Source organism: Plectropomus leopardus, chromosome 7, assembly GCF_008729295.1.
Source record: "Plectropomus leopardus isolate mb chromosome 7, YSFRI_Pleo_2.0, whole genome shotgun sequence".
Classification (NCBI taxonomy): domain Eukaryota; kingdom Metazoa; phylum Chordata; class Actinopteri; order Perciformes; family Serranidae; genus Plectropomus; species Plectropomus leopardus.
Window position 1 is genome coordinate 6,041,614 of NC_056469.1, and position 17,655 is coordinate 6,059,268.

Consider the following 17,655-nt stretch of genomic DNA (forward strand, 5'->3'; position numbering starts at 1 on the left):
TTTTTTATTAAAACACAGAGGCCACCAGGAATATGTTAAAAGGAAATCAAAATTAGTCAGGAGCTATGAAAAATTAGGTGTTTCAATTTCAGCCTATGAAATATGCTTTCCTCTGGTGTATTTCAACAACATTAGGCCTCATTTCCCGACCTGTCCTCTGTTGGTGCCGTGACTGAGTGACGAAGAACTGGACCGGGGCTAGGAGAGGCCAGTTGGCGGACTTGCTGACTGCCTGGCTGGGTAACTGGCTGACTGGCTGGCACAAAGTCTTTCTGTCCAGTGTCGCTGTCAAGATCAGGCAAAACAGGGCTTGGTGTTGTGCAGGGGGTGTGACTCAGAGTCATGAGTGCCATACCAGCTGTGGTGCTCTTTGCCTTGACTGTTTCCTCTGTGTACATGCTCAAATGTGGACATAAAGCAGGGATGGCAAATTATTTTTAGTCATTAAAATGAATGAGTGAAATCGAAAAGGGAGTAGACTTAACAGAGGACCCTCACAAAATATTTTTTATTTGCTCAAGTGAGGCTGAGATCCATTTAGTGACACATTATGGCATTACAAGCAAAGGGAACCACTACCTAAGCCAAACCTTCCATTGAAACAGCCTCTGAGTAACCCCATGTCTTCACCAAACCCTTTTCACATCATAATAGCTGAGATCCATTCGGACCATTGGTTCTCAGGCTAATCTGCTTCCTGGTCTGGTCTGACTGTGGTCACGACTATATTTAGACAAATACAGCTGGGGCCCTACTGTAGCTAACAGGCTGTGATTGCTGGTTTACAGAGGCCACACACAAGCACATAAATGCACAAAGACACACAACCACAAAAAAATGCACATACCTGTACAGACACAAAGAGATTACTGTTTGCCAACATGCACATGTATTTACATGCCAACACATATGCTGTCACACAAGCACATGTGTATACACACCTGTACAGGCATGCGTACAAACCAGTAACAGCAGGTTGGTTAGCCAGAGCACGATCAAGCGCAGTAATGAGGCCACAGCTGACAAGGAGCCTGCTGCTCTAACAACCTGTAACTGGAACAATTATAAAACTAGCTGCCAATACGAAAGTCTAAAAAAGGCTGTGAATGTAAATTGCACTAAGCATCTGTACTGAATGGAACTGAATGCTTGTTCTGCACAGAGAGTAACAAGGGAGAAGAGAGAGAAAGAAAAAACAGAATCAAACCCTGCAGAAAACATGAACACCAATGAGGGGAAAACGGCAAGCATAGGCAAGAGAAGGATAGAGACCGCAAACTTGCAGGTCATATGTTATTCTCCAGGTAAAATAATATCTAACATGGGGAGTCTCATTAAAAAAGCCATTTGGAAAAGCTCCAGTACAAACTCAGGAATAGCAGAACTGGTAGGTTGTTGCTTTGTACTTTTACAGACAAAAATAAATGTAGCCTAATTAAAAACGGCTGGTTGCGGTATGTGTCAGTGTGTATATACAATTAGCTGAGTGTGTGTTGCGTACATGTAGATGTCCAGTAATGTGTTGAAATCTGGATATGTTGGCATTAGCGCAGATGTTCTGACAGAGGACACTACCGAGAAAGCAAGCGTGAAGCAAACTAGAAAGCATGAACTGCAGGGCCAAATGTGGTTAGCAAATTCTTTTTTATTTTTTTTTTTAAGATCCGCATCTTGCCGTGATTGAAGGAATATCGCCAAGAGCAGCTGGCCCTAATGGTTTACACAGTGTCCCAGAATACAAGCTTGGAACCTGTGCGCAGTTTCCAGAAGGTTCATTTTTGTTATTACTCATATCCTGTACAGTACCGAAAATCAGTTCCCTCACTTTTTCCAAAATACGGTGACACAGACAGCTGTGGGGGCAGGTCGGCAAGAGATGTGGAGCAAGGTGTCTGGTCTGTGAGAGAGAGAGAGAGAGAGAGAGAGAGAGAGAGAGAGAGAGAGAGAGAGAGAGAGAGAGAGAGAGAGAGAGAGAGAGAGAGAGAGAGAGAGAGAGAGAGAGAGAGAGAGAGAGAGAGAGAGAGAGAGACATCCGCACAAACACACATTCCCTGACACAGGTGGATTTTGTCTGTAATGGAAGCTAAATGGGAAATTCCACATGAACTGGAACATGACACTCCAATAAACTGTTCAAAGTTAGTGGAAGTGCTCTAAAACATCATGTTGACTTGATCCCAAAGAATAAAAGAAAGAAAAAGTCAACAGGATGGTCAGTCAATTTTGACTGGCTTCACAATGTGCTACTTTCTCTTGACTTAAACTTATCTGAGTCCACAGCAACGCCAATCTAATCCATTATGGGCTGACATATTTGTCTGATAGATACAACAGATAGCCACCGTCTTGGGGCCAGTGATAAGTTATCTAAAGTTTCTACAAATCATTCACTGTCACACCCTACCTTAATTATCAATACAAACATTCCCCCAACTCAAACAGTTAACCAAATCCCCTAGTGCTATTGTTTTCCAATTTCAAGAGCTTCTTTGGAGGGAATCGGGACTGAAAATGGAGGGAAGGCAAGACTGACAGCTTCTAACTTCTTTTTTTTTCTTTCTTTGTGGTGCAGATTGATTTGAAGTATTGCAGCATTCCCCATCTCACCAAGCCAAGGTCACTGACCCCTCTTGAAAATAACCAGAATGAGTTATGGGCTGCTCTCAAGTCCCCTCTTTTATCTTACTACAAAAGACTCACTACAGTGTCTCGCAAAGTCTCCAAATGAACATTATAAATCATGCAAGCACTTTGCTCTGGACAACAACACCTAAGTGGCCAGCTTGGGGGTGGGAAACTTTTCGCACCTGCATGTCAATTTAGTTAAACGGCTGGCATTTGAGAAATTCAAAAGAATACCACCATAGGAAAGCCATGCATGTGTTAAGTGATGGGAAAAACCTTGAGAAAAGTGATGGAGAAGAAAAAATAATAATTAAAAAATAATATAATGGCACCTCTACCTCATTTATTATCCTGAAGTCTTTTTTCGCAGTTTCTTATAATGTTCTTTTAAGTCATTTGTTTCATTGACTCCACATGGTCTATGTCATTGGCTTGATGGGAAATGTAACCAGAGCTGCAGCTGAGCCTCTGACAAAGAAAATTTAGCAAATGCTGCTCTCAGCAGCAGCCATAAATGACTCACAGCGATCATTACAACTCGTCTCTAGTGTGTTTTGGAACATGCTGAACTTCGAAAACACCACTTCAGCAGGTAAAAAAGAAAGAGTCATCAATAACAAGAATTTTCCAAGTTTGTTTTGAGAAATATTTAAGCAATCTCTCCAACTGACGTTGGATTATACATGACCATTTACAAATGACAATATTTTGAAAAATCGACACACAGGTAAAAGTTTGCATTCCTTGTTTGGTGAAAGCATTACATCATATTTATATTCTAATTAGGCTCACAGGGCGCCATAGGACTCATATTACACTCTCATTTTTACCTGCAGGTATTAACTTCCCATAGCATCTTGTTCACGGTGTTTTTCTTTATGTAATGTAATGTAATGTCTGGTGTTGCTTCAGCTTGTGCAAATACACATTACAATTTTATTTTATCTCTTAACCATAATCTATATTGACATCCATTTTTTAACCTCTAACCAAACTCTTTAAAACCTCTGTGCAGGACCTGGATCTGAGTTAGGAGGAGGCAGGGACTGTATTTGTGGCCACAGCCCAGAGTTTAGTGGTTCCCCAGGGTCAAAGGTGTTCCATGTGTGCATTTCTCAATCATCGGTCCTGAACAGACCAAACTCAGAAACATAGAAAGAAACACTTCACTCACTCGCTCTCTCACACACATACACGTGTGTGCACACACACACGAATGAACACACACACACACACACACACACACACACACGGCCCTCCCCTTCCTCCCATCTGGAGCACCCCTGACCCAAAACACACACATACGCTTACAACCTCACACACACACACAAACATACACACACTGAGATCCATTCTCAGGAGAGGGCTTCATTACACAGGGATTACTAAAAGAAATGTTTTAATCAAGTTGTGCAGACAGCTGCAGACCGCAAGGCGAGAAAATGGCAATGACGTGGTTCATCAGGCGTTAAAGGAAAACACATCAGCAGGCCTGTGTATGTGTATGTATGATGGTGTGTCTCTGTGTGCATAGCTTCCTGCCTCTGTCCAATGTGTCCAGCTGTGGAGGACATGCGGTTCCTTATACGGACACACAGAGATAGGAGACCTTTGTCCTTAGACTACGGACCTAATATTTCATATACTTTCAGATTCTGCGGCAGACTTTTTGTATGTCCCCGTTGCCACAACAACAAAAACAGCAGTCAACGGAAGCACCAGCTGTCCTTTTTTTAAATCCAAATTAGTTGTCCTCAATATTAGTCTCTCAAGGACTTTGACCTTCACGCAGATGGTCATTGAAATAAGTGAGTTTCCCTAAGCCTGGTTAAATAAAGCTGAGATTATTTGTTTCCTGTACCTCATTACCAACTCTTTCCTTGAGCAGTGAAAATGAGATGGGTTTGTATCTGGGAAGCAGCAGAGCAGTACTGAGGCCTGCTGGGGAGGAGAGGACAGTGGAATGCACACCACAGTAGATGATAATCCACTCAGAGCTGATAATCCATCTATCCTTCCCTATTTCCCACTGTTTTCCCTCCCTCAAGCTTCAGTTCCTCAGATGACTAATTCAGGCATTAATAGAGTCTTTCAGTCGACTGAAAACATCTACAGCTGCTCCTGAATTCACTATCTTGGCTCTGACCTACACACATCCATATACATCTCATGGCATAGTTAAAATTCAATAGATATTCTTGGATAGCAGCGCTGTTGCCTCTTGAGAACATTACAGCCTATAATATACACTTTAGGGCTGAGTAAAAAACCCATGTTGATTTAAGCTACCAAATGACACTTGTAATCATAAGGGCAAGTATGCACCTTCTACAGCAAAGTGATTTCTCTGTAGCATTTTAATGCAGACAGAAAGGCATGGAAGCTTCCATCAGAACTGAGACGTCAATCACTGAGAGCACAAACCTCACATTCGCTGATGCCATTTCCTTAATACAAGGCTCCTCAATACATCCATTGATCTCCGTCAGCCATGAAACTAAATAAAACTGTCTGACACCAGATGTAGAGGAGGAAAAAAAATCCTTACCGCAAAGTTGGCTAAAATACTTTATAGACTGTGCCACACGAAATATGATGTTTTACCTTCGCAGCTCACAATCCCTTGCACTCCTGTGCTTCGGAGTGAAAAGTGGAACAATATTACATCATATGCCATTCCAGGCTTTTAATACACACCTGTTAATACATAAAGCCTACTTGTTGCAGTGTGTGCCTACATCCCCTCAGCTTCATCATGCAAAAACTTTTTCTTTCTAAAAACATTCCCATGTTTCTTCAAGAACAGAGAAGGGCCTAGTTCTTGCGCTGCGTTGTTCGACTAAATGAATTCCCTGCTGCTCTTATGGCCTCCGAACCACAACTCAAAGCTGAGCATGACCACAGGAACCACACGTTGATTTAAGGTCATTCAATTATCCTTCACCATCACAGCGCACAGTAACTTTAACCCTGCTGACACAGACCTCTCGCTTAAGACCTTGATGAGTAATATAAGTGATTACTTCATTATAAAATCAGCACTAATCAAAGTTTGGTTGAGGGGCACAACGGCTGACGCAGAAGTTGTATGTGTGTGTGGGTGTGTGTGTGTGTGTGTGTGTGTGTGTGTGTGTGTGTGTGTGTGTGTGTGTGTGTGTGTGTGTGTGTGTGTGTGTGTGTGTGTGTGTGACATCATTTACAAGATCTCTGTCGTAAGTCCTATAAATGCATACTCGGAGCAAAGAAATGGACTTTTCCATCCAAACAGCCACTCCCAAATCAGTTTTCATCAGCCAAAATGATTATTCCAATTCAACTTGTTAATGATATCGCCTGCCAAAATGGCTAGTAGACAAATGTAACAGCCACAGTCTATGTTCTCACCAGTGAATGCTGTGCATGTACATTTGCTAAATTTGACTTGCTCACTACTGAAGGACACAGAAAGCATTTGTCCTCTTGTTCTTGGCTGTGCTCGGAGACATAGACCAGGAGCAGCGTGCTATGACCAACTATGAACAGGAGTAATGAGGCATTACAATCACACCAGAAGCCTCATGCCTCAGATGCCTCAAGCAGCCTTCATAAATCACAACATGAGCTAATCTAGAGTCTAGACTACTGCTCCAGACACAGTAATGGACTTCTCAACTTCACATAAAAAAAATCCTACAGGTAGTGCTAAAAACTGAACTAGCCATTGACAATATAATAGAGTTAGATCAATAATTAGATATCAAGGGAGAGCCAACATTCTTTTCCATTCAGAAACACTTGTAAGGCAAGTCCGCTTTCTGGAGCTATATAACATGCACCTGTAATACCACATGCTTAAAGAAATTATCCCCTCAGAAATAGCTGAGCGAGGAACAGGGGCTGCTAAAAACGCCACATAAAAGCTGGCATGGGGTTGAATTATGACCTGCAACGCGACGAGCCACACTAGGCTGCTGCTGGTTTGTTGGTTGGTTGGTGGGCCCCGGCCTTGGCCTGCCTCCATATGTTGCAGCCGTCAGGTGGCCCTGCATAAGCAATATTATATGGTGTGAGCAGAAGTGTGTGCGTGCATGTGTGTTCATGTGTCTGAGTGAGAAAGTGAGGTTAGGTTTTGGAGAGATCGATGCAGGTGGCACTTCTAACATCCCCTCCTTGCTGCCACCTCCCTCCTTTTTTTTTTTTTTTTTTTTGTTGCAGGCAGCGATATTATCTGGGATAACAGATTTAACAGCCAGACCAATTGAGACGCTCTGTAGAGTCCCCGCGAGGTTGGCAGCCACATACATTGCCTTTCATTAGGGATAAGTACAGCCTGATGCCTCTCAGCTGCACTTTAATTCACTGGGAGTGAAAGTTTATTTCAGAGGTTTTTGAGCTTTTTGCTAACCAGATGATTGCCCAGTTAGTTCATAGTAGCGTACCACGAGGAGGACTGTGACTTTAATACTCTGCTCCAAAACTAGCTGTGTCAGTACAATTATTTCATATAGTCACACTGAGCAGTTTGAGATTTTCTTTATGACTTCATAATATTATTAGTTTGGTGTCAAATAATTCTTTAAAAAAAAATCACAAATATTTTTTTAACAATAAAATAGCTAATTATTTTTGGACAACACTGTCAATTCATAATCATTATAGACAAGGTTATTCAAAAACAAAAAGTATGCTGTTTGTTGTATACAGCAATTCCAGTAACACAAAGTGTTTATTGAAACTGCACTATGAACAAATTGTAAAATCTCTAATATAAACTTTTTACTGTTTACAAAAATAGTGTAGTACCCATTTTTACTTCCCAATACCCATTAAAGAGTTCAATTCAGCCATTAACAAACCCACCATCATCCACAAGTCTTTGTATCCCAGATGAAACTGCATGTGGGGTATATACAGTCTATAGTTATGATGATATTCACCATTTAACCATAAATGTTTAAAAGTGATTGAAAAAGATGAAGGGAAATATCAAAATTTGTTTTCTTGTGAAAATGGCTGCTGCTCAATGCAGGTTAGCATCTTCGACAATTCCAGTGGTTTTTAGCCAAGCTAGCGGCATAATTCTAGTGTAATTCAGTCTGCCCACTGCTTTGATCCAGACTGAAATATCTCAAATATCAAAGGGATTGCCATGACATTTTATGCAGATATTTATGATCTCAAGAAGATGAATCCTACAAATTTTTAGTGATGCTGTTTTTTTAAAAAAAAAAAAAAAACGGTGGCTTTGTGGTTAGCACTCTTGCCTCACAGCAAGAGGGTCCCTGGTTCGAATCCCGGTTAGAACGGGGTTCGGTCCGGGCGGGGGCCCTTCTGTGCGTGTTTGCATGTTCTCCCCGTGTCTGCATGAGTTCTCTTAGCGGTCTCCGGCTTCCTCCCACAGTCCAAAGACAAGCAGCTCAGGTTGATTGGGGACTCTAAATTGCCCTTAGGTGTGACTGTGAGTGTGTGTGGTTGTCTGTCTATATGTGTCAGCCCTGCGACAGTCTGGCGAACTGTCCAGGGTGTACCCCACCTTCTGCCCGATGACAGCTGGGATTGGCTCCAGCCCCCGCCCCCCCCGCGACCCTTACGAGGACAAGTGAATGACTGACTGACTACTCTCGATGTCTCAGTTGATGTCCTCTGCATGAATCTGCCTTCACAACCATAGCATCAGTGATCAAATGGACCCAAGATTACTGTTTAACAACTGCTAACACTCACATTCAGTTACATATTAGCTTCTGACATGCTTAGTCTTGTCACAGGGTGATGTCAATCTGAAGAATCAACCTGATCTTAGTTAGAACAACCAAATGACACATTTCAAGTGGTTGTGAAGTTTCCAAGCTGTGAAGTTTCTTTCTACATCACTTCATAAACACAACATGACCAGGAGGTTAAAACATTAGAACTGAGCTAAGGTGCCCTTACAAGGGCATTTTAGGAATCACAATATAGGGTTGGCTGCTTCCTTGTCGGGTGATTTTACATTTCTTTAAAAAACGAAATATGGGGAACCACAAGGTCAAAGTCTCCATTTGTTCTGTAGCAAGTGCTTTTCTTTAAAATTTCATATGAGGTAACAAAGACATTTCATTCTAATTGGATAAATCCAAGGTCTCACACACAATACCAAATGCCCAGTAAAAGCCAAGGCTGGCAGGGAAAGGTTGTCAAAGCAGTGTACTTTCCCCAGTGAAAGCCCCTTATTGCCCACTGTGAGAAGCTGGAGCTTTTGTGGTGAGACTGACAGAAACATGAGCTACAGTACGTTCTGCGGGCCAACTCATCAGGAGACGCGCTGGATCTTCACAGACGCTCGTGCCTCTTCAAATCCCCCATGATCACCTGGCAGTCATATACGCCTGCTTAAGTATGAGCTAGCTTCCTAGTCACAAACACATTTTTGGTTGTATGCGTGTGTTATGGTAAGAAGGGGGGGGGGGGTGGGGGGGGGGGGGGGGGCAGAGGAGAGGGATGCGGAATGTGTGCATATGACATCACCTTCTGTACTTCCCAACTCCAAGCTACCCTTCTCTCCCATCAGTCATCATTTCCTATTAATACAGTTCAGAGGGAGACAAACCTAAAGCTACCTTTTACACTGGTAATGGAAAAGATGATCCAATAATCTGCATAACACACCTACTGAAGACTGACAGAGAAAGTGGAGACTGTTCTTTTTTTCTCAGAGCACTCTCTCTGTGTCTCTGTGTCTCTCTCCAGCACCTTCAATGAAGCTTCATGCTTCCCACTTTCTTTCATATTTCCTTAAAACTTCAAAAGCTTGTACAGCTCTGCTCAGTGTCTGCTCAGGGAACAGAACATCTTGGAAAGGGGTGTTGTTGGAGTTACATCAGTGCTGAGGAGCAGCCCCAAAATAAACAGCAATACAGTCGAATTAAATGCTACCACCTGGTGGAGTGCATCATTTGGCTTCCCCACTGACCCAATGTGTCCATCTTGGTCACCGCTTTCACCTTTAGGAGATGGAATGTCTGTCTGACTGTACATCCGTCACCAACATACTGTGATCACATGTATTAAGTATGTTGGTACAACTGGTGTGAGTTCTGCACAGGAATCCCATTGCTCAAAGACACACTGAGAGTAAAGTCAACGGATATTAAGATGTGCTCTATGCCTTCCAATTCATCGTTCATTTATTGGGGCCACTTCTATTTTTACACCACATCCACACAAACACAGACACTGAGCAAAATCGGCCAGCTCACTCAGCATAGAACATCAGCCATTAGGAAACAAATCACTTACTTTCTATTCACTTATTAGCATTGCCCATTGTCACTCAGCACTCTACTTCTCTCTACCATATCATCTAACCACTGTCTCTGTTGAACCTGCTCATCATCATTCTTCCAGGGGCAAACTGTCAGTTTGAGTTAATTGGATTTTGACTGTAGCAACACACAGGTCAGGAAGCAAGGAGACAACCTACCTCCCGCATAGTTGGAAGGGTCAAATATGAGTCATTTCAAGCTTGAAGTGGCAGGTTCAGAACTCATAACCCTGAACACAACACCAGCGGGAAAGAGATTGACAGTGAAACAAACAGGCAACTGTTAGAAAATTCAATAAGTGCTTCTAACCTGTCCAAGTGTCGGAAACATTGAGCTAAATTTAAATTGGAGAAGAGACAAATGTGATGAAGTGGAAACAATCCTGTTAAGGGCAGTAGAATTATCTTTGGTGTTACGTGTTCACCTATTTTGAGGTATGATCGCAATGCCATCACATAGTTTAGATAGACTGATAGATGTTCATGAAGATAAGGACTCATGGTGCATACTGTTACTGGACATGTAAATACTGCATCCATCAAAGGCTGGCTTCCAACAAAGAATAACAGAGCACTTTCTTAACCTGTCAAGGAGACTCTGTGAGGGACTGTCAGTGTTATTTCCAAGGGCTGGTCCAGGCTGAAAGAAAAGCCATGGGAGGGCATTGATCTGGAAGGCCCTCTGGAGATGAGAAACATCTAGTGATTGTCAGAAAGAAAAATAACATCCGTTTGACATCTGAATCCACTATTTGAGGCAGGCAGGGCAGAAACAGGGGGACTGGAGATCAAACAAGCAGCGAGCAGTCTCTTATTGGGAGCAGAGAGCACGGGAATCAGGTTCTGTCTACAGACACACACACACACATACACACACTATTGAATGAGGGCCTTGTGGTTCCTTATGTGGCTAGCTAAGTGTACAGTAGATACAATGTTTGCCTGGAGAAGAAGTCAGGAAAAGTCAAAACCATCTGCAGCTCTTTGACATGTTTAAATCTAAACTAATGGGAGGAAATCGATTCCCAAGCTAGTGCTCTTGCACAGGTTTCCTGCTTTAACAGGCACTTTGACTGCAAGGTGTGACAGAGAGGGCACAGGGTCTGTGTGTGTGTGTGTGTGTGCGTGTGTGTGTGTGTGTGTGCGTGTGTGTGTGTGTGTGTGTGTGTGTGTGTGTGTGTGTGTGTGTGTGAGTGCGCACATGTGTGTGTGTTGAGATGATGATTACTAGTGAAAACACAGTAATGGAGTGAATAACAGAGACAATTATTTTTCACAGCATGTCTGTGTATTTCAAAGCCTAAAAGATTCATTCATTTGTTGCTCTCACCCACACATGCTAAAACGTTTTGTGTGCTGGAGGCAGATGGGAGACAGTACATGAGTCACTAATTCATTCTTTACAGGGCGCTTTATTTAAAAAAGCGCTACTTCACAGTAGCTTCGACCTTCATGCAGAATTTCTTCCTCCTAGGGCAAAAACTGTGGCTGCCAAACAGTGCAAAAACTTTTGTGGACAAACCAACTGACCAAACAACCAACCAACCAATGGACAGAGCGAACTATAGAGCCCCTGGTTGCAGCTAATAATACGTGACTTCAACAAGGCCATTTAGTACAAATATATGCACATTAATATGTATAACAGCAAACGTGCAGATAGAGACAGTTTTCAATTCTCATAACATTTTCAACGATACAAGTATAGTCAAGTTCCGTGATGTTAAACACAACACACACACAGATACTATAAAAGTACTGCAGGACCATTCATCCTGTAAAAATGTTTTTCTTTTGCTCCCTCTCCTTCATCCATCCTCCCTCTATCCACCCTCCCCAGTTTCTGCCTTATCCCTCTTCCCTGCAGTCTCACAAACTGTCCAATTACACTTTTTCCCACCACACTCTCTTCCTCTCTACTCATCTTCCACCCTCTCATCTATTCTCTCCTTTCGTCCCCTTTCTCCTCTGTCCATTCTGTCTTCAACTGGCTGACTACCATCTCCACACTGGGTGTTTATTTGCAGTTCCACTTCTATTCCATTTCTTCCTGTTCTCTTTCATGCTCTCTGTATTTTGATACCTTCAACATTAAAGGACTATATATTCATGTCTCATCCATCCCTTTCAAATCTCCCATTTGTCCAACTGTTCCAACTCCAAACTCTGAGTCTTATTTATCTCCTTTCCCTTCTTGTCCTCTCTTCAACTCCTATTCTCTCTAGGGGACATCCCCAATGACTCATCCTCTGTCTGGTACAAGGACAGGGATACAGCAATATGTTTTTTCATCTCCTTAGACAGCGTTGTCTTATTTTCCTCTCCTTGTGTTTCAAACCATCTGAGAAATTGTTGCAGTTGTTATCCGATGACTCCGTTTTTCTGTTTTCCCCACCGACCGCTGAAGAAGTGGCTCATCCATCACTTTAAATACCCTCTGATGCACTGCCCGCAAAAGGCTGCAATCCTCTTCATAAAGTACAATACATGAGCCTAACAACACACATACACACGGTTACATACAAAATGATTACAGACAAGCCAAGAATGCATATAAACACTTCCACACAGGAGGTTTACACCCAAACCCTTTCCAATTCAGAAACAAACATTGCATGCATGTTTGCCTTCCTCACTTTGGTATACCTCTCTACTGGACTCAATTGATATGCAATTGTTAACCTACAATGCCACTCACAGGTGCGTGCAGAATGAAGCGTATCCTTACATTTTTCGATGTTTAATAAGTCCCTTTAGCCATCACGTAATGATGAGTATAATACATATGCACTGTCTACTTCAAGAAATGTGCTAACCATAATCGCATGGTGCTGCTTGCAATTACCACTACTAGTGTCTTAAAATGTAGAACACTACACCTTGATCGCACAGAGTAGGTACAATAGGTAGTCAGCCTATAGCAGTATTCTTCATACCAAAGTTGAAGCTACTGGAAGGTCTACTGTAGCCCTACGGCAAAATTATTTTTTGTGGTCATAGGATGTTTTTTCTCAAACCAAACCCCCTCAGACCATTTACTCTGGAAAATTTAAATAATGTTTTTGTTGTATCGCCACCCTTAATAGACTGTGCTGCAAACATGCAACTGAACTATCACTTGAGTAATTGAAATAAAGAACATGCACTGTAGACTTAACATTAGCAAAGACCAGCGCTAAATGTTGCTCAACACAAACCGAATGGCAGGAAGACAAAACACTTAGAGGCACTGAGTCATCTGTTCTGAGATTAAACAATGCTTCAAGAGTCAATGTAGCATGAAGCAACTATGAATAATTTATTAAACTATGAATAATTATTTGGACAGAGCAAACCCTTATGACAGAAAGTAAGTGTTAAATTAATGTGGGGGCAGGATTGGGCTTCACTTCTTTGGGCATCACTTTATTCTATTATTAAGACTTTAAAGGGGCAAATATTAAATGTTAAAGCCTATTGGAATAGTAATAGCAAAACTCTTGCAGAAAAAAAGGCCATTTCCAAATTAAATTATCTGCAGTGACAAATCAATAATTTAAGTTCACACAGGGAACTCTACCAGCTTCTGTGCTCAATCAAATTTCTATTAACATCACAAATACTCACCAGTATGCAGGTAACTGGATCAGCTTGCCATAAAGTGCAGTGCTGAAGGAGGGGATGATGGGAATGAAAGGTAGGAAACCCCCTGTATTGTCTTGGCATGTCATGCCTGCCTGGAACCCAAACACCTGGAGAGAGAGAACGAAAGAAAAAGTGAGAGATAGTGGGAGGGAGAGAGGAAAGGAGGGAAGACGGGGGCAAAAAAAACAGACATGGAAAAGTGTATGCAGCGATGTTTCTATCAAACCATTTACTGGATCCACAGAAAAAAACATGTCAGTTTTCATTTAGTTCACACAGTTTCTGAAAAGACAACACAGGAGCACAGAGCCAGCGTTGTTGTCTGAATCACTGCTGAAATGTTTTGACCATAGCTGTCTTCAGCAGACCACTCGTAGCCCAAATCTCTGCTCTTACAGTCCATGGCTCTTACAGACAAAAAACGCGCCACACCATCTTGTTTACTGTAAAGCTGTCAGCAAGTCCAAAAATATCCTTATGCTGAACTTTCTAAAAAAAGTATATTCTTTACTCACATTAGACCACTATAGACACGCTTCTCTTCCTGTAATTGTTTTTCAAAGCAGAGTTGATTACATGGCAGAAGTGGTGTGACCACTGCAGTGTGATTTAATGAGGACACACATTACTGAGGCTGAAAAGTTTGCAGGCAGTGTGTGCAGTTGACTAGCATAGGCATTTTTAGGAAAAAACATGTAGCCCGCAGACTGAACTGAAGTTTTCAGAACATCTCTGAGGTTTCCTTTAAACAAGTGTACATATATATAGTGACAGAGTCGGATCAGCAAGAAAATTCTTAGACTCAATGAACAGCATAGTCACAACACCCTCTATATTGATTGATTCGGTCCAGATCATGCCAAGATTCCAACAGCATTGTCAAGCAACATTCATGTATATTTTCAGGAAGAGATCTTTTGTCTCATTCTCCTCAATGTGGTGTCTTTCACTGAAAATGCAGCTCATAATGTAATCTTCTAATTATCTCCGCTCCTGGTAGCCGCATTGCTGCACACATGATGTACTGCAACCTCAATGTTTACATACTGTTAATAGAGAACATGGTGGATAAAGTCCTGTTTAATAATTGAGGCAGCGGATGATGGTTGGGCCCAGCTGTCCCACATGCAGCTGCTGTATACGCACAGGGCAGGATTCATTCAATTCCTGCAAGTAAAGGTCTATCAAACCACTTTCCTGTGCAGATGGCCCACAGCAGACAGACAAAACTTTGGATGAAACTAAAATGATAATTCATTTATAATAGGACAACTGGCCTATGGATGGAATATTACACACCAGAGTAGTATATCAAGTTGAATCGTATGATTGCCAGATACAGATGTAGACATAATAAAAATTCTACTTTGAAATGCAAGCTTGGGGCCATATAGCCACAGACTGATTCACTACAGCTTCCTCTGGGAGACCAGACTTCAAATTCTGTTCTCCTTTCAGCAGCCCGAAGCAACTCCTTATTCAAATAGCCCAAGTTTTCAATTATGATCGGTCTATTTACTTCTGCGGCGTCCTTCTTGAGCGAGGCTGACGTTGAGTTCTTGTCTATAACCATGGAAAAGTGAGACAATGGCTAACCGCTACCCTCAAGACAGACACCTTAGCTTTGTCAGCCAGTGTCAATAAAAGACAGATTAAGATAAGCCTCAGTTTATACCCGTTTCAAATCACTTCCTGAAGTGGGTGAATTGCGGCCAGAATGACCTCCGCCCTGTCATGATCCCACTGCCAAAATCCAGAGGCAGAATTAGTACCTTGGCAGATACAGATGCTGATTGGCTGATTGGTCAGAGGGATCCTTGGCCACTGACCAGTTGACTGTTAACCCTGCAGTGACCCTGTGATAAGGACTACCAGCATGATGTCCGGCAAACATCCTGCCTTAAAAAAACACAGCCGGGCCACACCAGGCCAGACTGGGCCACCCCAGATTACTCCAGATCTGTTATCCAGGCTTCCTAAAAGGTGGATTAGGTGAATTTGCTTAAACCTCCGTGGTTCTATATGTACTCCATGTGACATTCTGGCCTTCCAGTAAACTGTAAAAAATAGAGGTCAAAGCCTCCTTATTTATGGGTCAATCTGAAAAGCAAAATGCAAGACAAAAAGCACTTCACTGTAGATACTATAACTATCAGATATGGCTTTACCTTCACCGGTATTTAAATAAGTAATCGTTCAAATAGTATGTATGTAAAGAACTCATGTAACAACTATGTACATGAGTGAGTAAGATACATTCAGAGAAAAATCAGTGACTATTTCTAAAAGTTTTGCTTTGATTACATACACTATTTGTAAGGGTAAAACAGTGTGCACAAAAGAGTAAAGCATTTCAACTTTAAAATTGAACGTAAATAGTCTAATAACAAATGGTATGAGTAGTATTCAAATAGCTATTCTAATAGCTTGTTTTTCAGATTTTTCTGAGCTGTCTCACGATTTTCCTTAGGAACTGTTACAATGTTTTAATAGAACAAACATACTAAATAACTGCAGGCAATCTGATAAAAGCATGTCTGACAGAATCTTGCCCAGTAATTTAACAATTGTTCTATGAGGAATTAAAGGATTTTGCCTTAGGTCCCAATCTGATGTTGTTGATAACTATAACTGTAATTACCTATGATTTTTTCTCTTTTGAGCTTTAAACTCAAAACTATACAATCAACACAGGAACGGGAATGTCACAGCTCCTCAATACAAGCCTGCAGCATCCCATCAATTTGGTGGGTCTAAACCATGAAATAGACCAGAGTTGGACTGGAGCTCATCAGACAGCTCAGTGCTGAGATTTTTATGACCAGGTGAAAAAGGGTCATCAAGGTCACTGGGGTTATTTCAGAGTGGAGTTGAGACCGTGACCATGCGGCTGACCTGCGGACTTTTGGCTGAAGTGCGTTAAGACCAGATTCTAGAAATTAGTGTGTATATTTTGTGCAAACTTTAAACATGATCAATGAAGGGATAAATGTAAAATAAAGGAAAATAAATCAAATAGAAAAAGATACAAACCTGGGCTGATAAAAAAGGACAGGAAAATATGGTACTAGAGTAAGTTTTAGTTTTCCTTACAAAGTGTATGGTTTTACATCCACTCTTAACATAACCTTTGCACTGTGTATTATCAAATACCCGCTACAGAAGAAAACATCCTTATTAAGCAATTGAGGGGAAATTAAATTTTTGTGTGTGTAGTTTGGTCTTCAACGGCACACAACTCTTATTAGAGAACCAAATTAGCAGGGTTCAATACAACCCAGATAGCCCAAGTATATCTGACCTTTTTGGAAAAAGTCGGGTATAGATAAATGTAGGACACAGGTCTAACCTTGAAATAACTCCTAACTTTTCACAGAACAATTAATTCAAATTATTATTAAATGCATCAGTTGTGCTGTTTTCAATATGTGCCATTTTTGTTTTAGATCTACAAAAAGAATAGCTGGGTTTTGATGTTGTTGTGCTCACCTTGAGGTAGAGGTGTGCATAGCAGTGATGTAGCAGGTTGTCAGAGGGCTGGCTGAGACTGCTGACAGTGCTGACCAATTCTGAAGCGTACATGGGCACCGAGTGTTCAACATGCACCCTTTCCACCTGAAACCGCACAGCAGGTAGAGGGCGCACCGGCTGAAACACTGGTATGTTGACTGGCCCTGGTACAGTCTGGAAGATGAAGTCATACAAGGGACAAGAGGGATCAAAACGAGAAGGCATACAATTGTTCAGCATAATTAGCCCTCGTTTATCTCAAGGCCAACTCTCCAACAAGTCTTTAACATGGAAATAAATCTTAAAATGTGCCATAAATACTGTGTGATTTTTATTTTAACCGGCATAATTACTAGAATTGATCATTTAATTGTATCTTTTTTACTATGGACTGCACAGTGAGAAAATAGTCAGAAATAATACAATACAATATTTTTCCCCCTCACCACAACTCTGGAGATCTATTAGATATTGAACTATTTATATAACATTTGCAACTTTATAGCCAGGTAACTACTGATTTGAAGGTGAAGCAAGTACCTAATATCATTTGTTCTCCTCCATAGGTATACTTGCAATCAATCAAAATCCAACCTGCTAAATCCAAAAGCAAC

General features: G+C 41.5%; 1 protein-coding gene across 4 annotated transcripts in view; it reads right to left on the reverse strand.

The window, feature by feature from the left end:
- The window catches only part of LOC121946151 (vacuolar protein sorting-associated protein 13B-like), a 375,120-nt gene that overhangs the window by 304,490 nt on the left and 52,975 nt on the right, over nucleotides 1-17,655 (reverse strand). For all 4 annotated transcript variants that reach the window (XM_042490601.1, XM_042490600.1, XM_042490605.1 and 1 more), the window contains exons 15-16: nucleotides 17,021-17,215; nucleotides 13,514-13,638 (exon numbers count right to left, since the gene is read on the reverse strand). In XM_042490601.1, coding sequence (XP_042346535.1) covers nucleotides 13,514-13,638; nucleotides 17,021-17,215 — 320 coding nt within the window. The remainder of the gene's footprint in view (nucleotides 1-13,513; nucleotides 13,639-17,020; nucleotides 17,216-17,655) is intronic.